The sequence below is a fragment of the Dromiciops gliroides genome, chromosome 1 (genome assembly GCF_019393635.1).
Source record: "Dromiciops gliroides isolate mDroGli1 chromosome 1, mDroGli1.pri, whole genome shotgun sequence".
NCBI lineage: Eukaryota > Metazoa > Chordata > Mammalia > Microbiotheria > Microbiotheriidae > Dromiciops > Dromiciops gliroides.
The window spans coordinates 32,309,823-32,332,500 of record NC_057861.1 but is presented as its reverse complement, the minus strand read 5'-3'; the positions used below and the strand labels follow the sequence as shown (position 1 = coordinate 32,332,500).

The window sequence follows — 22,678 nt, the reverse complement described above, 5'->3', positions numbered from 1 at the left end:
GGGAATGGAGGGGGAGGCAGAGAGAGGAGAGGGAGAGAGGAAGTAAAAGAAGAGAGGGAGGGAGAGAAAGACAGAGGAGAGAGAGAGGGAGGGTGGGAGGGAGACAGAGAAAGAGGGATAGGTGAGAGACAGAGGCAGAGAGAGAGACAGGAGAGAGAAAGAGAGAGGGAGATGGATGAATGGATGGTACGTAGCTAGATTAGTAGACAGACAGAACATTTATTACGGGCTTACTATGTGCCAGGCACTGTGACTGAGTACTGGGAATCAAATACAAGCAAATCAAGGTAGTCTCTGCCTTCAAAGAGCTTATATTTTAATGAAGGAAAAAAACAACGTATAAGTGGATTGAAAAAAGATTTATACAAAGTAGATGGTGGAAGGCAATCTCAAAGGGGAAGAGAATCGAGCAGCTTGGGAAGCCTGGGAAAGACATCCTGGAATATGTGGGATTTGAATTGAGTTCACTTGGTCTTCTGGGGCTTAGCAATAGTCCCAGCTCTCATCAGAGACGAGAGGCGTGTGAGGGTGGGGTGGGGGACAGATCATGGTCTGGGGGGTCAAGGGAGAGGCATCAACACCGTGGCATGTGATGAGAATCCCTTCCATCGGTGTTTGAGGGTCGAGGGCAAGGATAAGGGGGATGGGACCACGGCTCGATGTCAGGATTGGGCAGCAGGAGTGTGGGGCCAACCACGTCAAAGGGAGGTTCTCAGCTGCCTCTCCCTCCTGCCTTCTCCCAGGTGGACATCCACATCATGACCCAACCCCCATCTGGGGAATGGGTCCACTTTGACACGCTCATCACCAACAGCAGCGGGCGAATCTCCTACACCATCCCTGAGGAGCAGCGTCTGGGCGTCGGTGTCTACCCCATCAAGATGGTGGTCAGGTGGGGATGGGCATCTTCTCAAAGCATCAGGTGGAGCAGGGAGGGGAATGGGCTGTCTACCATGGACCAGAGGGTAGGGCAGGGTTAGTGCCCACAGCCCCATACCAAAAGAACCTACAATGCCAAGGTAACAGAAGGGAGACCCAGGGGCAAAGGGAGATCTTCAGAGCTGCTCCAAGGCTGGATTTGGAATTAAAAGGACCTGGGTTCAAATCCCATTGGGATTGCTTTCTTCCTGTGTGACATTGGGCAAGTCACCGCACCTCTCTAGACCTCAGTTTCCTCCTTTGTCAAATGAGGGAGTTGGATTCTATAGTCTCTCTGCCCCCTCCAGCTCTTAATCTATGACCCTATTTGTAGAGTATTAGGCAAGTTCCCTTCTCTGTAAAACTAAGTGGCACGCACAACTTTTAAGTCTAAAGCCCCAGGACTTTCCGACCCGAGTCCACCAGGTTCCCAAGCCTTGGTCTTCTCAGACCCGCTGGATCCACCTCTCTGTTTGCCTCTGCAGCAGGAAGGGTTCCCCACCCCAACCCATACCCCACAGTACGAGGATGGCAACTTGTTGAGAGTGATGAGGGATACTCGAGAGAATATTCTGAACTGTGGGCCCAGATCAGCTTTGGGGGCAGGTTGCCTGCTTGGAAGTCTTTGAGGATGTAGAGATCAGAGGTTGGGCCCCCAAAGGCTCCTGGACACCCCCAGAGAGGAGCCCCTGGGCAAGACGCTGCGTTGGGATCAGGGGATCGAGGGTGTGGGATGGAGGAGAAGCTCATGGCTGGGGCTCGGATGGCTCTTTCCCAACAGGGGGGACCACACATTCGCAGACAGCTACATCACCGTCCTCCCCAAGGGGACGGAGTTCGTAGTCTTCAGCATCGATGGCTCCTTTGCCGCCAGCGTCTCCATCATGGGCAGTGACCCCAAGGTGCGAGCAGGTGCTGTGGATGTAGTAAGGTGAGCCAGGGAGAGAGGACAAGCTGTCCTCCTCCCCTCCCCGCCCCTCCCTTCCCTTCTTTTCCCCTCCGGTCTACCTGCTTTCCTCCTTTAGGTGACTACTTCACACCCCCAGGGGAAAGAGCCTATAGTTGGTGCAGAAGGGAAGGCAGGAATTCCCCCCAAGTCACAGTCATTTGGTTTTTGCTGAAATTTTTACAAATAGAGTGAATTTGAGTTTAAAGTTTGAGCTTGAAGGGGCAGCTAGGTGGCGAAGTGGATAAAGCACTGGCCCTGGAGTCAGGAGTACCTGAGTTCAAATCCGACCTCAGACACTTGTCACCTACTAGCTGTGTGACCCTGGGCAAGTCACTTAACCCTCATTGCCCCACAAAAAACAAAACAAAAACAAAAACAAAGTTTGAGCTTAAATATTTATGTATCTGTTGAGTTTCTGGCTTACAGATATAATACTTTATTCTTCACAGAGTTTACATAGACAGAAACATGTCTATCAATAAGTAGAGATGGAACCTGGACCTGTGATTTCATTGGTTTGGGAAATTCGCAGATGAGGAAACTCCCTCTACCAGTGCAGGTTGCCACCTTCTCTATAGTCATAGAGGCTTGCCTAGAGCACTTCAAAGTCAAGTGACTTGACCAGGATCATACAGTCAGGATGTCTCAAGGACAGAAACTGAACCCTGGTCTTTGTGATTCTGAGGCCAGTTTTCTACCCACAAACATGACATACAGAGAAAGCTGCCACTTATTACTAAATGAATGAGTGAGAAAGTGGCCCTAGGAGGAAAGGAAGTCAGGAAAGGCCTGAGGTAGGGGCCTGGTTCTAAGGCGGCTAGGTGGTAGCACTATAGTGCATAGAGCCCCAGGCCAGGAGTCAGGAAGACCCGAGTTCAAATCCAGCCTTAGACATTTCCTAGCTGGGTGACCCTGGGCAAGTCACTTCACCCTGTTTGCCTCAGTTTCCTCATTTGTCAAATGAGCTGGTGAAGGCAATGGCAAACCACTCCAGCATCTCTGCCAAGAAAGCATCAAATAGGGTCACGGAGAGTCAGACATGACTGAGAAAACAACCGAACAACAACAAGACCTGATTACCTAGGCTGGGCTTTGAAGGAGAATATGGGTTTCTACAAATGAAACACTCCAAGCACTGGGAGTGACTCGTGCCTTTATAGACACGTAAATGGGGGATAGGATGTCATAGGTGAGCAAAGATGAGAAGGCCAGGTTGGCCCGGAGCATTAGGTGCATGGAGGGCTGTGATTTGTAGTAATCTTGGAAAGACTGTCCTAAACAGAGGTTTTTCTATTTGAGCCTTGGATAATAGGGAGCCACTGAAGTCTATTGAGTAAGGGGAGTGATGTAGTCAGACCTTAGCTTTGGGAGAATAACTTTGGCAGCTGAGTGGAGAATGTATTGAACTGAGGAGAGCCTGGAGGCTGAGGGACCAATTAAGAGTTTATTGCAGGGGCAGCTAGGTGGCATAGTGGATAGAGCACCAGCCCTGGATTCAGGAGGATCTGAGTTCAAATCCAGCCTCAGACACTTACTGGCTGTGTGACCCTGGGCAAGTCACTTAACCCCAATTGCCTCACCAAAAAACCAAAAAACAGGCAAAAAGAGTTTATTGCAATATTCCAGGAGAGAGGAGATAAGGGTGATCATGTGTTGTGGAAACAGAAGAGCTGGTTACTCATTGGATGTGAGCAGAAAGAAAGAATCCCAGTCTACACGTAGGAACTTGGAGAAGTTCAGAAAAGGGATGAATTTAGAGTGAATGAGAGAAAAAGGTCCAGGATGGAGGCATGAAGTAGAACCTCCCCCCAGTTAGAAGATAGGACAAAGGTGGTATTCTTGCAAAGGAGGCTGAGAAAGAGCAGCCAGGTGGGTCATTCAGTCAACCAGAACTTACTGCCTGCTATGTACGCCTGAGGATACAAAGAAAGACAAAAGCTCATGGTCTCTGCCCTCAAGGAGCTCACATCCCAGTGGGGGAGACAGCATGTAAATAAATAACTAAGTACCTATCAGATGTATGAAAGTGTAAATGAAAGACATAGACGGGGGGGGGGGGGGGGGGGGGGGGAGGGGCAGCTAGGTGGTGCAGTGGCTAGAACACTCACCCTGGATTCAGGAGGACCTGAGTTCAAATCCAGCCTCGGACACTTGACACTTTCTAGCTGTGTGACCCTGGGCAAGTCACTTAACCCTCACTGCCCCACCAAAAAAAAAAAAAGGAAAAAAATAAAGACGTAGATAGAAGGGAGGTGATGGTGGACATGCATGGGTTTGTGGGGGAGAGAAACCCAGAGAGTACCCAAGAGGAGGGAGGGTGGTCCTTAGTATCCCACGCTTCAGGAAAGAAGGTAAGAAGGACCAGGTCTAAAAAGGATCACCCGGATAGAAATCAGGAGCCCCAGGTGGTCTGAGCCCCTTCACCACTACCAGGTGTGACCTTGGAGTTTATGTCACTCTGAGCCCCAGTGTCTTCATTTGGAAGGTAGCATAACTGACCTCCTTACCTCACAGGGTTGTTGTGAAGTAAAAGTTATTTATAAACTACACATGAATATAATAATAGCAGTCTTTATAATGCTTTAAGACCTTCTATAAGGGGCAGCTAGGTGGCGCAGTGGATAGAGCACCAGCCCTGGAGTCAGGAGGACCTGAGTTCAAATCCGGCCTCAGACACTGGACACTTACTAGCTGTGTGACCCTGGACAAGTCACTTAACCCTCATTGCCCCCCCCCCCAAAAAAAAGACCTTCTATATGGTGTTTTAAGTTTGCAAAGCACTTGATCCTCACCACAACCCTGAAGTAACCGGTGCTATTATTATCCCCATTTTCCAGTTGAAGAAACTGAGGTAGGCAGAGATTAAGTGACTTGCCCAGGGTCATATAGATAGTAAAGGTCTGAGACTGGGCTTGAACTCAGATCTAGTGCTATATAGAGAGGCAGCCTACCAGAGTGGATGGGGAACTGGCATTGGAGACAGGAAGACCTCTACTGGATGTATGACCCTAGGCAAGTCACTTAACCTGTCTGTGTTCTAAGCAACTCTCTAGGACTACACGTTGCCAAAAAGTTGTCCACTTCCATTGTTGGAGAGGATTTCTTCATCCTGCAGTTCTTTATACCAAATGGTATAAAAATGGTATAAATGGTACCAAATGGTATAAAAATTATATATAAATGCTACCAAATGGTATAAAATCCTAGGTCTGGTCTCTACCCTTTAAAGTTCTAAGTGCCTTTCTCTCAAATTGTTTCATATTTGTTTTCTCTATATTTTACATTTATTTACTGGTGTACATGTTGTTTCTTCCCAATACCCCTGTTTCCTTAGCATAGTGTCTGGCATAAAGGAGGCACTTAATAAATACCTGTTGAATGATTGAAAAAAATGAGAGGGTTATAGATAAGGAATTGTTCTCTCTCAAAGAGTTTATATTCTAGTGAGGGAAACACTAGAATCCAGAGAATTCAATAATATGTTGTACTTCCTCTGTCCTCACTCCACCAACTCATAATGGCACTAGCCATGCCTCCCAGGAGGGAGGCTGCTACCATGGATTCTAGGTATAACCCTGTGGGTGGCTATCATAACACCTCATGAGCTCCCACCATTGTGTTTTTCCTTAACAATCAGCCAGGAGATTCAATTATTTTTTTAAAGGTATTTATTCAGGGGGCAGCTAGATGGCATAGTGGATAAAGCACCAGCCCTGGATTCAGGAGGACTTGAGTTCAAATCCAGCCTCAGACACTTGACACTTACTAGCTGTGTGACCCTGGGCAAGTCATTTAACCCTCATTGCCCTGCAGAAAAAATTTTTTAATAAAAAATTAAAAGTATTTACTCAAATGGCATTATCCAGTAGCCTGTGGCTAGTAAGGGCAGAATCAAGATTTGAACCCAGGTCTTCCTGATCATAAATCTCCCCTCTTTAACCTTTCCCTTAATTTATCTCCCAGACTAGTAAATGGAAGAAGCTTCTTGTTTTCTAGTTAGAGCTTTTATTGTATGGTAGTTACCAGGTGATGTTGATTAGAGGGATAGGAAAGTAGAAATACAAAACAAATAGTCTTAAGTCTAAGCTTAGTCTATATTCCGTATAAAACTCACCAAAAGCCCAAGGCCACCTTTGGGGAGAGAGAGAGAGAGAGAGAAAGACTGAGTCAAGCGCGTGCTGCTAACCGCAAGCCGGGCCGAGTCCGAGTCGAACTCCAGTCAGCGTCTGTCTGTGCAGCGCAGCCAGGGGACCAGCAGAGCAGGAAAAAGATTTCCATTTCTGTTCTCTCCTTGCCTTTTAAGCTCATATCCCGGAAGTCGAGTGCATAGCAGGCAGTCTGGCGTGCGTAGCAGGTGCACTGGTGTGCGTTGCTCATGCCGTTGGTCTCTCCTCCCCGAAAGGGTGGTCCTTAAAAAAACTGGCATCTCTAGGGGCAGCTAGGTGGCGCAGTGGATTGAGCACCGGCCCTGGAGTCAGGAGGACCTGAGTTCAAATTCGGCCTCAGATACTTAACACTTACTAGCCGTGTGACCCTGGGCAAGTCACTTAACCCCAATTGCCTCACTTAAAAAAAAAAAACAAAAAACAAACTGGCGTCTCTCCATTATTGCTAACTGACTGTTAAAACTTTTTACCACAGTAGGCAGGCACCACATGCCCATTACTTCTCCAAACATTGTGAGGGTATAAGGAGAGTGATCCCCAGGTGTGGGGAGGGGGGCCTAGAAGTGACTAGAGGTCCCGAGGAGTGGAATCCTCTGGGCCCACAGGCTTCTTCTGCTTCCTCCTCCTACCTCACCTGCAGACACTGGCAGGACCTTGGCTACCTCATCATCTACGTGACAGGACGGCCCGACATGCAGAAGCAGCGGGTAGTAGCCTGGCTAGCGCAGCACAACTTCCCGCACGGGATCGTCTCCTTCTGTGATGGCCTCGTGCACGACCCTCTGCGGCATAAGGCCAACTTCCTGAAGTTCCTCATCGCCGAGGTGAGCAGGCGGAGAGTGTCCAGGCTGTCAAAGGACCTTGAGTCCCTGGACTGTGCAGGTGGATTGGAGACACTGAGGTGGTTTGGTCTGGAGGAAAGAAGACTCGTGGGGGAAATGATGACTGTTTTCAAATACATACATACACACATACCTATGGAGAGAAGGGAGAGAAACGGGGAGGACAGAGAAGATGGAGGGAGAAAGAAGGAGAAAGAAAAAGAGGGAAAGAGAAGGGAGGAGAAGAGGAAAAAGAGAGGGAGGGAGGAGGCGAGAGAGAAAGGGGAAAGGAGAGAGAAAATAGAGGGAGAGGGAGATGGGAGAGGGGGAGAAAGAGGGATGGGGAGAGAGGAAGAGAGGGAGGAAGAAGAGAAAGAAAAAGAGGGGGAAAGGGAAGGAGGGGGCAGCACAGCATAGGCAAGAGAGTGTAGGATTGGGGCCCAAGAAGACCCCAAATTGAAGTCTTGCTGCTTATACTTAATAGCTGTATGGCCCTCGGTAACAGCAAAAAGAATAAGTAGCATTCATGGGTGGGGGGGACACCTACTGTGTCCCAGGCACTGTGTTAAGAACTTTACACTTATTATCTCATCTGAGCCTCACACAACCCCAGGAGGTAGGTGATCTTATCATCCCCATTTTGCAGGTGAGGAAACCGAGGTAGACGAGGTTAAGTGACTTGACCAAGGCTCCACTCACCTAGTAAGTGACCTAATGCAAGCTCAGGGAGGATGGATAACTGCCCACAGTCACACAAGTAATAATAATCAGGGTTTGGGGGCGGCCAGGTGGCACAGTGGACAGAGCACCAGCCCTGGATTCAGGAGGACCTGAGTTCAAATCTGACCTCAGACACTTGACACTTACTAGTTGTGTGACCCTGGGCAAGTCACTTAACCCCAATTGCCCCCCCAAAAAAAATTAATAATAATAATAATCAGGGTTTGAATCTGATCTGGTCTGGCTATCCCAAACCAACCCAGTCTTTCTAGGGGCCTTGGGACCAATGACGGCCTTGTCAGTCACTGTACTGAGACAGCTCGATGGTTCAACGGATAGAGCAGTGGGAGCTCTGGAGCACTGGAGCCTAGAAAACCTGAGTTTAAATCCAGCCTCAGATGCTTCCTAGCTGTAGGACCTTCTGTCTGTCTTAGTTTTCTCAACTATAAAATGGAAATAATAATAGCACCTCCCTCCCAGTGTTGTTGTGAGGATCAAATGAGACATTGGTAGCGTGCTTAGCAGTGCTTATTAGCACATAGTAAGCTCTATAGATTATTGTTGTTGTTACCGTCATCATCATCACGGACTCACAGATCTGGAAGGGACATCGGAGCCTGGCTAGTCCAACCTGCCCATTTTACAGATGTGGAAAACAAGGCCCAGAAAAGTGCCAGGGTTTCCCATATTTCAAACAAGAGAGAGGCCCTACTTGGAGCCCCAGGCTGCTGGGGTCTCTTCAGGGACAGGTTTCTGAGGTCCTCTGCCAGGCCATCCAAGGGCGCTCAGGAGCTCCACTCCACCCTCCCACCCCACCACTCTGACCACACTCTGCCCATGTCTCCCCAGCTCCACATGCGGGTGCACGCGGCCTATGGCTCCACCAAGGACATCTCTGTCTATAGCTCCATCAGCCTGTCCCCCATGCAGATCTACATTGTTGGACGTCCCACCAAGAAACTTCAACATCAGTGCCAGGTAGGGGAGCCCGGCTCCTGCTTGGGCGTCCTCTCCCTTTCTGCCATCCCCTCTGCCCCTTCTTGGGGAAGCCCTGTCTGTCCCAGGATGCTCCCAGCTCTCACCTGTATCGAAACGGCCACATGGCCATCCATGCCCGCAGTGACTCTTGGGCTGCACCTTCTCTAGGGCTCCGAATGACCTGTATGACCTGGACCGAGTCATTCAGTGTCCCTGGGCTTGGTGTGGGAAAATGAGGGTTAGATTGGAGCGCCTAGCACGTCCCTCCCGGTTCTCAATCTGTGACCACCCGTGCCAGTGAGGGGCGGCCATCACTCACGGTTCCTCTGTCCCCCTCCTCCCCTACCAGTTCATCACCGAAGGCTACGCGACCCACCTCGCTCAGCTCAAGTACAACCACCGAGCCCGGCCAGCCAAGAACAGCACCCGCATGGCTCTCCGAAAAGGCAGCTTTGGCCTCCCAGGCCAGGGCGACTTCCTTCGCAAACGGAACCACCTCTTGCGTACCATCTCCTCCCAGCCCGCCGGACCCAGCCACAAGCATGAGCGGACGCAAAGCCAGTCGGACAGTGAGCGGGAACGCGAGCGGGAGCGGGGCCAGCGGAGCATGAGCGTGGCCACAGGCTGCTGGGGCCGCCGGCCAGAGGCGGGGGTCCCCCCAGGGCCCAAGTAGAGGTGCCTGCCTCCCCGCCCCCCCCCAGGAGCCTGCCCTGGAGCGGCCCCAGAGCGGGAGATGTCACCATGGTGCTAGGAGGCAAGGGGGACAGAGCCACACAGGCTGTAGGTCCCGGGCAGACAGGCAGGTGCCAGCCTGCAAGTGAACTGAGAGGCCGGAGCTGAAGATGGGAGGACTCGGATCCCATCGTAGGCCCCTCATAGGGGCAGTCTTGGCTAAGGCCTCAGGCATTTTGCTGCTTCTGCCCCAGACAAGCACAGGACATGGCCTGTCTCTGTTCCCAGGGGTGGGAGACATCAAACGGTGACTCCAGGCCCCTTCTGACCCAGGGGGTTTTCCTCACAGCCCCCTATGGAGAGGCTCGGCCAGCCTCCTCTAACCACACCTTGCCCAAGAAGCAGGGCCCGATCCTGACATGTAGGGAGAAGGCAAGGCACGGCAGGGCAGGAGACGGGACACCGTCCCCCAAAGAGACTTCTCATCAGGGTTCTGTTCCCGGTGTTTTGAAGCTTGGGGCCTTCGGTGCTCTCAGAAGCCGGTGGCATCCTGCATCTGCCGACAAATACAGGGAAATCACCCCCTCCCCCACCGCCATTCTGGGGGAGCAGAGGGCTCCCCGTCTCAGCCCTTGAGAAGAGACCGCATCCAACCTGCTGCTCTCTGCCCCGCCCCCGCCCCCCACCGCCATGTAGAGTCTCCCCAGAAGCCCTGTAGCTCGTTCATTCCTGAGCACTGGAGATGATCTAGCTATGTGCACTCTGTAATCCACGAGCAGGGTCGGAGGCATCACCACCTGTCCTCCTAGCCCCCCCACGTCCATTTCCCTCAGCCCCCTTCGCCCCGAGTTCTCTCCAGACACAGTAGCAGCTCCCCAGGAGTTCGACCTGCTTCTTTTAACTCGTCACTCAACTGTAAAACCTCATCGTTTTTTGCACTGATAATCTCTAGGGTGGAGACCTGTTACCATCTCATGTGGCTACACATCACCGTTGGTAGTGCATGATCATTAAATATTTTGCTGATCCAGGATAGAGTTCCGTGCAGGTTTGTTTGGTTTTTGTTTGATTTTCTTTTTTGCATAGTAAGGAGACCCAAGTGTATACCAAGTCTGTTGTACAAAGCTTAAGGAAAAGGCCATATCTTCATTTCTAGTTCTGTCAAAAAGGCCCCGGGCCAGCCCCCACACAGGTCACCCCCGTCCCCGGCTCCCTACCCTCTCCTCCACCTGCCTGGCCTTGCCCAGCTCTCTGCGTCCCTTAGCTCTGTTTCAGCCTCTCTGACCAGCAGGGAGGAAGCAGAGCAGGGAGGAGGGTGGGGGAGCCCCTTGAGTCCAGATCAGCCATGAGCCTGGCATGTACTGCTCTGGGCACCTGTCCCGAGCAGCGAGCCAGAGTCTGGGCACCGGAGGCCCCCAACGCCCACCTCCAGGCCAGAGAACAGAGAGCTAGGGGATGGGGGGGGGTGGAGGGGACAGCCTGACCCAGGTTTTCCTCTCTGAAACCAGATTTTTGGCCAACCCCCATTTTGCACACTGCTCCTGATGCTGCTGCTGCTGCCCACTGCAGTGCATTATATTTCTATTCCTTTCTATGTCAGTGATTTGATTTCTAAAAGGGTTGGGTTGTTTGGTCTTTTTTCTTTTTTAAAGGGAAAAAAAAAAAAAAACTTGGCTGCTTTTGGTTTTCTTAACTCTTTCAATACCAAGGGCAGCCCTCTCTGCTTTGTGAAAACCTAGCACTGTGAAAGCAGCCCGCTTTGGGGAGCTCTGGGCCCTGCTACTGTCTCCCAGGCCTAGAGATGCCCCAAACTGTCTCCAGGCACTTGGAGCCTCACTCCTAATATTTCCAAACTCCCGCTCAATTTCTACTCTCGCAATGGGGCTTTAGGGGAAGGTGGGAGGGGGCACATACAGATCTTTAAAACGCAAACTGTTTTGAAGTGAAAACTGGGACTGTTCGGTCCTTCATCTCTCATCCTGGCCAATGACCAACTCCCCCTGCAGCACCTTTGCTGGTTTCTGCTGATGAAATCAGACTTCCCCTTTCTAACCACTCAACTTTCTCGACGTGTTGCCTTGATCTCATTTCCACCAGGCACTGGCACCCACATCAATTTTTCTTAAGCTTGGCCCTTTATCTCAGTGGCCAACAGAGCCGGCCACCTTTGGCTGGAAGAGCTGAGCAAGCTGAGAACCGGGTTCTCAGAAAGACGGTGAACTCTGGATATGGCCTTTGTCCGATGCCCACCCAGCCAGTGGGGCCGGGTGGTCCATTCTGTACATTTTGTTGGGGGGCGGGAGGGTATGAAAAGATGTTGACATTTTCTCTTGTGTAGATATTGTAAAGAGGAAAAAAATGTATCCTGTAAATGTTCAGAAAAGTGGGTATATAGAGAGTGAAAGTTATTTATTTTGTGTAGGGAAAATGTCTGAAGGGAGAACCTTCAGGGCTTGTGAATATTTAAGATGTAGCTTTCTTTCCTTGTTTCAGGCATTATGTTCAAAGCAATTGTTTTCTGGACCAAGTCCAATGTTACCTGTCTCAGAAGAATGCAATATCTGACTGCCCCCTCCCCACCACCTCCCCCTCTCCAATAATCACAGCCTTGGGGAGGGGTCTCTCTCACACTCTCACACACACACACACACACACACACACACCCCTCCCCTCCCCGACTCCTTCCCTCGAACCATTTCCAATAGTCTGGGGGGAAGGAGCCCTTCTTGAGCTGAGTCTCAGACCCTGATCGCAATAACAGCGGCCAGAGGCAGCTGTCATGAGACTGTGCCAGCCCTTGACTGGACTCTCCCCTCCTGGCTCAGCCACATCCACTGCTCCTGAGGCTGCACCTTCTGCCATCAGCTCTGCCACAAACTCAGCCTTGAAGGCTCCCCCCAGCCCCAGCCAACTACGCCAAGGACAAGAGCAATAGTACTAGTCTTCATCTGTCTCAGTCCCTGTTGTCCGTGCATAGCACCTCATCCAGTGTGAACGCACAGGCCGGAATCGGGCCCCTCAGCCGTGGAAGGAGAGATGAGTGAACATTGGTAAATGCTGTCTCACCAAAATTACGGAGCCCTCCTCGCTCCCCCTCCCTTTTCTTTTCCACATCCTTTAAGATTCCATGAGGTATATTTGCTGTTAACAAACAAAAAGTTGGTATTTTTTTTGAAACAGAACTTTTTTTTTTTAATTTTAAAAAAATGTTTACAGCATCAGAAGACAACCAATCATAACCAAAAACACCATTAAGTACCCAGGCAGGGAAGCTGCCCCTTCCCACCCCAATCAAGTAACTCCACCTCTGCTGCATTGCCCAAGTATCTCTAGAAGCCTTACTCTCCTTCTTCCTCCTTGTAGGAAACCTCACCCAGGATCTATTGGTATTCCCAACTGTCAATTTTATATTCAATCATCTTTATCCCATTTGATTTATAAAGAGGTGTTTCTTAGGGATTCAATTAAAAAACAAAACTCCTTCCAGGCTTGGTCTGAAAGGCCCACCCCACTGGGGCCACCCCTGGCTCAGAAGCCAGTCTGCCCCATCCCAGTTTCATCTCTTTGATTCCGTCTGTGTGTCGGCATCTCTTGGCTTCTATGTGAGAGACCATCCACTTATTTCTTCTTGCTGTCTGTCAGTGCATTGTTGCGATGCCTGGGTGTGTATACTCTGTACACAGTATCACTGTATGTTACATAAATAAAGGGAAGGCTTCTTTCCTGAGTCTCTTTACTGGTACATTGGACAGCAACCCCAAAATCAGGGAACCAGGAGGTCGGCTAATGGGCGATCCCATCCGGTCCCATCCCTGTGGTCCTCATTCCTGTGCTAACCCTCACTCCTGAGTGAGGAGGGCAAAGTGTAGACAGCCCTATGGAGGTACCTTCTGGCAGAGGAAGGTGGGGGTGGGGGTTCCCCCAGTGTAAGTTAACAAAAAAGCAAGCATCCCCAGAACCCCAGAGTGCTCATACCACCAATGGCTCTGCCCCACAGTGGCTCTGCCCCCCAACATCTCTGCCTGTGAATCCTGTGGCATCCTAGCCCAAATATGATATCTTTTATCTGTCTAGAATCCAACGATAAAAATTTTCAGCATTAAAATTTTGCCCAGGGGGCAGCTAGGTGGCACAGTGGATAAAGCACCGGCCCTGGAGTCAGGAGTACCTGAGTTCAAATCTGACCTCAGACACTTGACACTTACTAGCTGGGTGACCCTGGGCAAATCACTTAACCCTCATTGCCCCACCCTCCCCCCAAAATTATGCCCAACTCTCCAAGCAAACAGAGACTAGACACAAACCTGAGGCTGTTGGGCTTTATTGTTAGGAAAACCCCTTGGATGGGAACAGAAGGGACAACAGTTGGTCTCAGGCAGCCAAGGCACCTTCCCCTGCCCCTTCTAGAAAGCTCTGATAAGCTATCCTATAAGCCCAGCCTCCAAGCCCTGGCTGCCACTTGCCTTTTCCTGGGTGGCAGCTTCTCAGCCAGGCCTAAGTCTGGGGACAAGGACAGCCAGGCCTGGTCAGATGACCCCATGCTCTTCCACCCCAGGTACCCTCTATAGGAGGGAGAAGAGGACAATGAGAATGAAGATGGTCCAGGTCTCCTGCATTGTTGGTGGGCATCAATATGCATTTCTTGCTTGGGCCAGTCCCTGAGCTCCAAACCCTCTTCCCACACTGGGAGGACCCACTCTGGCCTAGGTGTTTGTCCTCAGATAGAGGACACACAACATCTTCAAGCTGGAACCATTCCCCTCACCTGGGGAAGCCAGTGCTACCCTCCCAGGGAGCCCCCCAAGTCCATAGAGACCAGCAGTCTGGGGGCAGGCACGGGGACCAGGAGGTTGAAGGAGGCTGGGGAATCTTACTGCAACAGACCTGCTCGAAGCTGAAAGGTCAGGCCATCACCCCTCGTGGCTTGCTGGAAGGAAGAAACAGGCAGATAAGAGATGGAGCCCCTAACGTGGGCAGGAGCTGGGCAGTGGGCAGCCAGAGGGAGGGGCTACTACCTTGTTAATCTCCTTGTGTCTCTCTTTGGTTACAATTTCTTCCAGAACTTCGCCATCCCCCTTAATGAGTCTAGAACAGAAGAACAGGTCAGGTGGGTGAGGAACCCTGAAGCCTGGGTTTGGGGCACTTGGGACAGGGGAGAATGGAAGAACAGGCAGGAAGACTCTTCCCCAGGGAGAGCAGGACCCCAGCAAGGGATCTGAATCAAAGGATCTTAGGAGTTGGAAGGGACTGGCCTTCAGCCCACATCTAGTCTAATCCATGCCCAAAAGGAACCCCTCCCAAGTGGCTGTTCAGCTTCTTCATGAAGACTCTCCTCAGTGAGAGGAACATCTGCCTGGGCAGCCCACTGCACATGAAGGCTCAGTCACTATAGCTGGGAGGGCCGGGGCTGGGGAGTGCTTGGGCTAGGGGCCTCCCTGCTGAGAAGGCAGGCAGGCAGCAGGCCACATCTGTGGGGGACTAGTGGGGGGAAGTTCTGAGACTATCAGGATAGAATGCCCCCGTCTTTGAATATGACCCAGGGGTCTCCCATGGTATGTCCTATGCACCACTCCCTTCCTTCCCTCACCCTCAAATGCACTAATCTCTCCAAGGGGCTGGGCAGGAGAGGGACAAGGCCCTGGGATAAGGAGCCTGCTGTCGTGGGATGTTCAGATTGAGCGTGAGGTTTGGAGTAAGGAAGCCCTGGGTTCCAAACCCATATTCACTAGTCATGTGACCCTGGACTAGAAGCACACTCGACCTCCTCTCAGCCATACAGTGAGACAGGATTGGACCCTGGCTCCATGGCCAGGAGACTTAGCACTGGAAGGGACCCCTCAGGGCCACCTGGGCCCAAACACACCTCATTTTGCCAATGTGGAAATGGAGACCACACCCTCTGACCTGACAGGTCAGGCAGATTGTCCAAGACCACCCTAGGAGTTACCAGCAGAGGCTCAGGCAGCTTGAACCCGGGTCCTCAGTCTACCTCCAAGTCCACAATCAGGTTTGGTCTCAGGCCTGTGCCTCCCACGACCACCCCTTTCATGTGCTCAGGCAGCAGCCACCCAAGTTGGAAGCCAGAAGCCAGGGCAGGAAGGGGCCTCTTGTTAGGCCAGGACCTGCCTGGAAAATCTGAGGCTAAAAGGTGAGTAGGGCTTTGGGGTGCCCATTGATTGTCTAACTTTTTCAGTCACAGCCATAGCATGGATAGATAAACCAAAGGTTATTTCAAGTAGGAGCTGGAATCAATGGTGACAGGGATCTCTGTCCTTGCGGCTGTTCAGAATAGGTTTTTAAATTCTGAGGGAGGAGGGTGGGAAAAGAGAGATGGGCCCTGGGGGAGGTGGGAAATGGGTGGGAAAAGCCCTGCTCCTTTCTCTCCTCTCTTCCCCACCGCAGCATGGTGCTAGAGCTGTCAGGGGGAAGGGGGGGCCCTGGGGGAAATGCTCCTACCTGGTACGACCTGTCTCAGGGTCTACCACCTTGCGGATGATGCTCTGCCGGGCATCCCACTCTTCTTTAGTCATTGGCTTCATGGCCTGGATGCGAGACTTCTGCTCATCTGTCAGTACTAAGCCCCAGTCCCCGAAAAGAACAGGAATTAGTGTCAGCCAGATGAGGTCTTCCCCAGGAAGGTAGAGCCCTGGGTTTGAGGTCAGTAGACCAGATGCTTGAGGAGCCCCACATCGGGCAGAGGAGTCTTGTATCTACAGTGACTCGGATCTCCCTCAGCCCCATCTGGGTGACTCTGGCCCGGAAGGTTCTTAGCTTCCTAGTCACTAACCCAGAGCCATCTGATTCATGGCTCCAAGCAGAAGGGGGAGGGGAATATGTGTGCCAGGCACTATGCTAAGTGCTTTATCAATACTATCTCACACCCTAGGGCCAGACACTAAGGCCAGGTTGTACTGGAGTCAAGACCACCCTGGTGCCTCTGGGCCAAGTCACCCCAACCAGGAAATCCTGAGGTTCCTCATCTTTCAAAGCCAATTCAAGGCTCCCTGCAGAGAACAGAAAGGGGGCTTTGGGGGCAAAAGAATTTACCCTCCTATCACAAACAAGTTGGGGATGGGACTTTTCTCTCTCTCTTTGTCACTAGAGATGACTTTGGGGATGGGAAGGAGGTGAGATTCATATGGAAATGAAGATGATGTAAAAACAAAATTTTAAAAATTTTAAATTACCGGATGCTTTTGCCCAATCAAGTGTAGATAGAACCAGGCAAATGATATACACAATTGACAGTGATGGAGATGGAAAATACAAAATCAACCCAAAACTGAATGGGGAGGCAGGGGGGAGGGGGCGCATGATTATAACCACCAAGTTTGGCCCCAAAAATGTAACCTTTGCAGAAGTGGAAGACTAACCAAAGGAAAAGGAAAAGGACCTCTATGTACAAAAAGATTTTTGAGCCGCTCTTTGGGGTGGCAAAGAGCAGGAAACTGCGGGGGTGCTCCTCAATTGGGGAATGGCTGAACCAGTTGTGGTAATGACTGTGATGGAATACATAAGAAATGATGAAGGAGACGGTTTCAGGAAAACCTGGCAAGATTTGTATGGACTGATGCAGAGTGAAGTGAGCAGAACCAGGAGATAGATCATTGCATACGATAACAGCAACATTGTAATGAGTATCAATCAGTTCTGAAAGATTTAGCTACTCTAACCAAGACAATGATCCAAGACAATTCCAAAGGACTTAAAATGAAAATGTTATCGACCTCATATTGCCTGCCTTATCAATGGGTAGGGGAGAGGCTGGAGCGGGGGAGAGAATTTAGAATTCAAATTATTTTTTTTAAATGGTAAAAATAAATAATATATTTGAAAAGAAAGAAGCAGTGGGGGGCAGGGGTGTGAAGACTGTGTACACCATCAGTCTTGGGTGTTATGTTGATTCATTTTGCCGATAGTGATAAGGACCTGTGATGTCAGTGGTTTGGGGGTATCCCTGTATAAGAAAACTCCCTCTGACAAAGTAGGTTGTCCCCTTCTCTGCCCCAATCCTGGCTCACTGAGAATTTTAAGTGACTTGCCCAGGACCACACAGCCAGAATGGGTCAGAGGCAGAAGCTTCCAGGATCCAGGATGAGATTGTGCACGACAAGCACTTTGCAAACACTGACGTGCCTCATAAATGTTCCCTATTCTTTCTGGCTCCACAGTGCTCAAGGAACCCGGCCTGTGTGAGCCTGGACAGATGGGGAGGGGCCCAGGGGTCACTGACATCTCGCCCCCCCCCCGCCCCCCACATCCTCACCCGGGCCACTCTCCACCAGGGGCTCTTTCCTCCACTGGTCCAGCGAGGGGCCCGGCATCTCCTCCACCACCTTGGCCTTGACCGCCCTGTCCTTGTCCTTGTCCTTCTTCTTCTTCTTCTTCATCTTCTTCTTCTTCTTCTTCTTTGTGCTCTTCTTGTCTTTATGCTTCCCTCGCTTCTTCCGGCCCCCACTGGAGGCCCCCGAGGAGGAGGAGGAGGAGGAGGAGGAGGACCTGTGCCGCTTTCTCTTCCGGGCTTTGTCCCTGCTTCTTTCTGCACATGAGGAGAGGGAACCATTGAAAGAGCCTCCTCAGAGTCTCTGGGAGCCCTCAGCACAGAGGCCCAGCTGGAGGAGAACTGGCCTGATGGGGTCACCTTCCCCCTGGAGAATAAACTGGACCTGCTCGGGTCCCCCATAATGCCAATCACAACCCTAAAGAGAACATGGGGGGCAGCTAGGTGGTGCTGCAGTGGATAAAGCACCAGCTCTGGATTCAGGAGGACCTGAGTTCAAATCTAGCCTCAGACATTTGACACTTACAAGCTGTGTGACCCTGGGCAAGTCATTTAACCCTCATTGCCCCCCACCCCCATTTGGATCAGCACCTCGAGAGGGGCTGACCTCAGCCCAGCCAGGAGGCAGCAGGATGACCCCTCACAGCCATCTGATCCCCAGAGGGCCTGGAGTACCTACGATCCAGTTCAAGAGGCCCCTTCTTAGGGTCACTCACACATACCCTTCCCCTCCCATCTTCGGGCCTTTGCACCAGCCATCTGCAGAGCCCTCCTACCTTCTGCTTTCCCTCAAGCCTCAGCTCAGGCAGCCCCTCTCCCCCACCCCAGCCCAGATGTTTACGCTCTCTCCCACCTTGCTTTTCCTTACATTAGACTTCCTTGTAAAACTCCAGCAGAGTGGAAGCTCCCTGTGGACAGGGTGCTTTCAGCACCTAACCCCAGGCCAGGCCTCCTCCATCTCGCCCAGGGCTGGCGTCCCTGTCCTCACCTTCCCCATTTGAGGCGAGGCTGTTGCGTGGGCCCTGAGAGCCTGAGGCAGAGGGACTCCGTCCAGTGTCCTTACTGCTGTTCCTCTTCCTCCTCCTCTGATCCGCCTGCTCGGGAGGCCCATGGGAGCCGCCGCAGCTCCGGCTCCTAGAGCGCTTATGGGACCAGCCATGGGCCATGCCTTCGACCACTAGAAAGGGACAGAACCACATGAGGTCCCGTGACAGAGAGAACACATCCCCCCCACAGAGGAGGAAACAGGCCCCGTCCCACAACTAATCAGGGTCAGGGACACAAGAAGAACCAGAGTCTTCCTGATTTCAAGACCAGTACTACAAAGGAGGGAAAGAGGACTAGTTCTGGAGTCAGAGACCCTGAGTTCAAATCCTGCCTCTTGCTATTTAATGTGCTCTGTGCCCTTAGGGAAGACACCTTGTCCCCCTGGGCTTCCTTATCCATAAAACAAGAGAGCTAGACTGAGGGGCCTCTGGGGTCCCTTTCAGCCATCCTGAGCTGTGCACATCAGCCTGGGCCTTTGCAAGAGGCTGCCCACCCAGCAATGGGGGGCTGAGTCTGTTGTGCGGTGGGTTCCATTGATCAGATTGATCGTGAGGCATCCCAAACAATTACAACTCATTAACTCAGTTTCCCGAGTTTTACTGCAATACTGTGAGTGACCACAGGGAGAGCACCATGGAGGTATCTCTCGAATAATGAAAGAGTTATATTTATAGTATGGATAAATATGTATGATAGTATTGATTATCAGTCTCATTATAATAATCTCCACCTTAGGGAGGTACAGGGGAGGGCTTATCCTAAATTGGAGTTCCCAGGGCCTAAGCCAACCCCCGAGGCGGGTACCTTTTTTCTGTGGAGGTGTGTTCTGGGGATTTACACGTCATAAGGTGAACTGGGGACAAATTTGGCCATTTCTACACGTTACCTCAACTTGCCAAGGTCAGAATGTCCCCGTGTTTTTCATACTTAGGCCTAATTTCTGGGTATTAACATTTATCAATTAGAATTTCTATAACCTGTCTATATTTTTGTTGTAGTTAAGGTCTCTGTGTCCTGTCTCTTTTTTATTATTATTATTATTTTTTTTTTTTAGGGAGGCAAGTGGGGTTAAGTGACTTGCCCAGGGTCACACAGCTAGTAAGTGTTAAGTGTCTGAGGTCAGATTTGAACTCAGGTACTCCTGACTCCAGGGCCAGTGTTCTATCCACTGCTCCACCTAGCTGCCCCTATGCCCTGTCTCTTTATGTTTTTGTTGTAGTTAGGGTCTCTGTGACCTGCCTCTTTATATTTTTGTTGTGTGTGTCAATTAATGGGGGTATTTAATAGAAGCCAGACCTCCAGGTACCAATTACCAATAACCTTGGCCTTGACTTTGATGAGGGCCCAAGTCTTAAATTATCCATGAATCCCTTTCAGAGCTGGGGTCTGTAAGTTATAGTCCCTCTTGGAGCTCAGATCTAAATTAGAGCTCAGATCTAAATTAGAGCTCAGATCTAAATTAGAGCTCAGGTCTTAGGTTTATCTGTTAACCCCTTCTTTACCTCCTACATCAAGTCCACAAGCCTTTGAGGCTGATTAGATATTGAGGTGCCAGAGGCTTGAGAATGAGCCCAAAGGGATACACCTGAAGGTCAAGAGAAAGAAGCAAGTCTGAAGACAGAGAGAGTTGAGGGACGGAGGAAAGAGGAGTTGCACTCTGGCCATGTTAAATTACTGTGATGCCTCCAGGACGACTGGATGGCCACCTCTCCACAGCTGAGGCTCAGGGCCCAGAGAAGGCTGAGTAGATTCAGCTGCAAGGAGCCTTGGGGAGGGAGGAGAGACAGCTGTTTGGCCATTATCTGCCCCAGTGAAGTCACAGATCCAAGCTCTCTCTGCCCCCTTGTTTTTACATCCTTAGATATTGTTTTCATCCTCTCCCCAATTATCAGTCAACAAGCAGTTATTAAATGCACACTATATGCTAGGCATGGCACTGAGCACTGGAGATATAAGGAAAGGCAAAAACTTCATCCAGTTAGCTCCCTGATGGCAGGCACAGCTTCATTCTGTTGTCACTCTCCTCGGTGCCTAGTACAGAGGATGTCCTTAATAAACACTTGTAGAGGGGGCAGCTAGGTGGCGAAGTGGATAAAGCACTGGCCCTGGATTCAGGAGGACCTGAGTTCAAATCTGGCCTCAGACACTTGACACTTACTAGCTGTGTGACCCTGGGCAAGTCACTTAACCCTCACTGCCTCACCAAAAATAAATAAATAAATAAAATTAAAATAAACAAACACTTGTAGAATGCTTTGTATCCCTACTACCTGAGAGCTAGGTGATTAATAAATAACTGTAAATTGTTTTTGTGTCCCTACTACCTAACAGAGCAAGGCAAATAGTAGGTACTTAATAAATAATTGCAGATTATCTTTTGTATCCCCACTGCCCACCAGAGAGCCAGGTATACAGAAGGTACTTAATGAATGCTTATAGAAGTCATATCCCCGATACATGGGAGCCAGGCAAAGAATAAGTGCTTAATAAATGCCTAAACATCATATCCCCACTGCCTAGCCCTGTGCCAGGTATACAGTAGGTCCTTAATAAATGCTCATCGACTGTATCCCCACTGACAAGCACTGTGTCTGGCACATAGCAGGTATTCCATAAGTGCTTGAATTGCAATTCATCTTTCCCAGTTGTCATCAACTTCTTTTCAATGGCTTAGCTCCTTTACCTTCATTATCTCTCACCTGAGCCTCACCAAAGCCCCAGGAAATAGTGCTATCATTATTCCTATTTTACAGATGGAGCAATCGAGCCTCAGACAGGTTATGTGACTGGTTCGGGGCTACACATTTTGTAAGGATCCGGGGCAGGATTCGAACCCGGGCCAGCAAGCAGCCGAAAGAGGAGAGAAGCCCAAAACCAGGGGGCCAAGGTGCGACGGTACAAGCCTCACCCCATGGTGAAAGCTGGAGGAAGGTGTGAAATAATCAGGGGAGAAGGGCACTGTCCCAAACCTGACCTTGGACCTTACAAAGATCAGGAAAACTTGTTGCGGTTCCTTTAAGAGCCTCGCCCCCTTCCAGGCGGGAGGGAGGGATCTCCCAGGCCAATCCCCTGCGCAAGCGCACCGGGTCGCCCTCCGGGAAGCTCCCTTCTACCCCCCTGCCTTAAGGGTCGGTGTCCCAAGGAAGGCCTTCCCCCAGCGCGGCAAGGCCCGGGCTAACCGGGCAGACCGCGCCCCGCACTTCTCACCGCCTTTCGAGGAGGGCCGACCTCGGAGCTGCTCCGCTCGGCAGTCCGTGCTGCTAACGACCCATCCGGGAAAACCGCCGCCAGGGGTCCCGCGGAACCAGCTCGAGATCTGAGAGCGGCCACGGGGCGAGTCCCCTTCCTACTTCCGGTCCTCCGAAGAGCTTCCGGAGAGGGAAGGAAACATCGTCAAACTGAGCTCCCGGCGCTAGAGGGCGATCGAGGCCCAGGACTCATAGCTGGGGAGGAAGCTGCCTTTCCGAGGCCGCTGCTAGGTGGCGCAATGGATAGAGCGCTGATTGTAAAGATCTGAATGCGAATCCCACCACACTTAGTAGCTGTGTGAGCCCGAGCAAATCATTTCATCTGTCTTGCCTCAGGTACCTCACCTATAAAATGCAACTAATAATGGCCGCATCCTCCAAGGATTGTTCTCAGTATCAAATAAATATGTGTAAACTGCTTTGCAAACCTTGGAGTCCTATTACAAACCTTAAAGAGTCATAGCTGTTATTGAAAGTTTAACCTCATGGACTGGGCTTAAAAGCCCAGAGACTTGAGCTGAAATCCCTGCGCAGACTTAAGCCACATGACCCTAAGCAAGCCTCTGTGAGCCTCAGTTTTCTACTCTGCTAAACCGCGTTGGTGAGAATGCCAGGGTTCACTCCTTGGACAACCATGGATGAAGCTCCTAACACCCATGTGCTGGGTGCTAGGGATACAACAAGAAAGAAACAGCCTAACCCTTGCTTAAGAGACAGGGATGTCAACGAGCACAGCTCCTGCCCTCATATATTTGCTGCCCACAGGGGAGGATGGTTTTTAACCAAGGAAGATGAGGCAAGGGATACCTCCCTTTAAGGAGGGGGTTTTTCACCCAGGGCCCACAGTCCCGCCCAAGGGCTTTATGGACAGATTTCAG

General features: G+C 50.9%; 2 protein-coding genes across 7 annotated transcripts in view; one reads left to right on the top strand and one right to left on the bottom strand.

The window, feature by feature from the left end:
• PITPNM2 (phosphatidylinositol transfer protein membrane associated 2) overlaps window positions 1-12,951 on the top strand; it is a 284,066-nt gene extending 271,115 nt beyond the window's left edge. For all 6 annotated transcript variants that reach the window (XM_043978373.1, XM_043978374.1, XM_043978369.1 and 3 more), the window contains 5 exons: window positions 744-892; window positions 1,700-1,849; window positions 6,674-6,857; window positions 8,424-8,552; window positions 8,902-12,951. In XM_043978373.1, coding sequence (XP_043834308.1) covers window positions 744-892; window positions 1,700-1,849; window positions 6,674-6,857; window positions 8,424-8,552; window positions 8,902-9,225 — 936 coding nt within the window. In that variant the 3' untranslated portion in view covers window positions 9,226-12,951. The remainder of the gene's footprint in view (window positions 1-743; window positions 893-1,699; window positions 1,850-6,673; window positions 6,858-8,423; window positions 8,553-8,901) is intronic.
• Window positions 12,952-13,529: 578 nt separating this feature from the next.
• ARL6IP4 (ADP ribosylation factor like GTPase 6 interacting protein 4) lies at window positions 13,530-21,918 on the bottom strand. The gene is made up of 6 exons (XM_043978379.1): window positions 21,760-21,918; window positions 18,494-18,682; window positions 17,491-17,763; window positions 15,681-15,798; window positions 14,240-14,309; window positions 13,530-14,151 (listed from the first exon to the last, which is right to left on the bottom strand). Exons 2-6 carry the CDS (start codon window positions 18,669-18,671, stop codon window positions 14,095-14,097), a joined length of 696 nt encoding a protein of 231 aa, XP_043834314.1. The 5' UTR covers window positions 18,672-18,682; window positions 21,760-21,918; the 3' UTR covers window positions 13,530-14,094.
• Window positions 21,919-22,678: the final 760 nt, after the last annotated feature.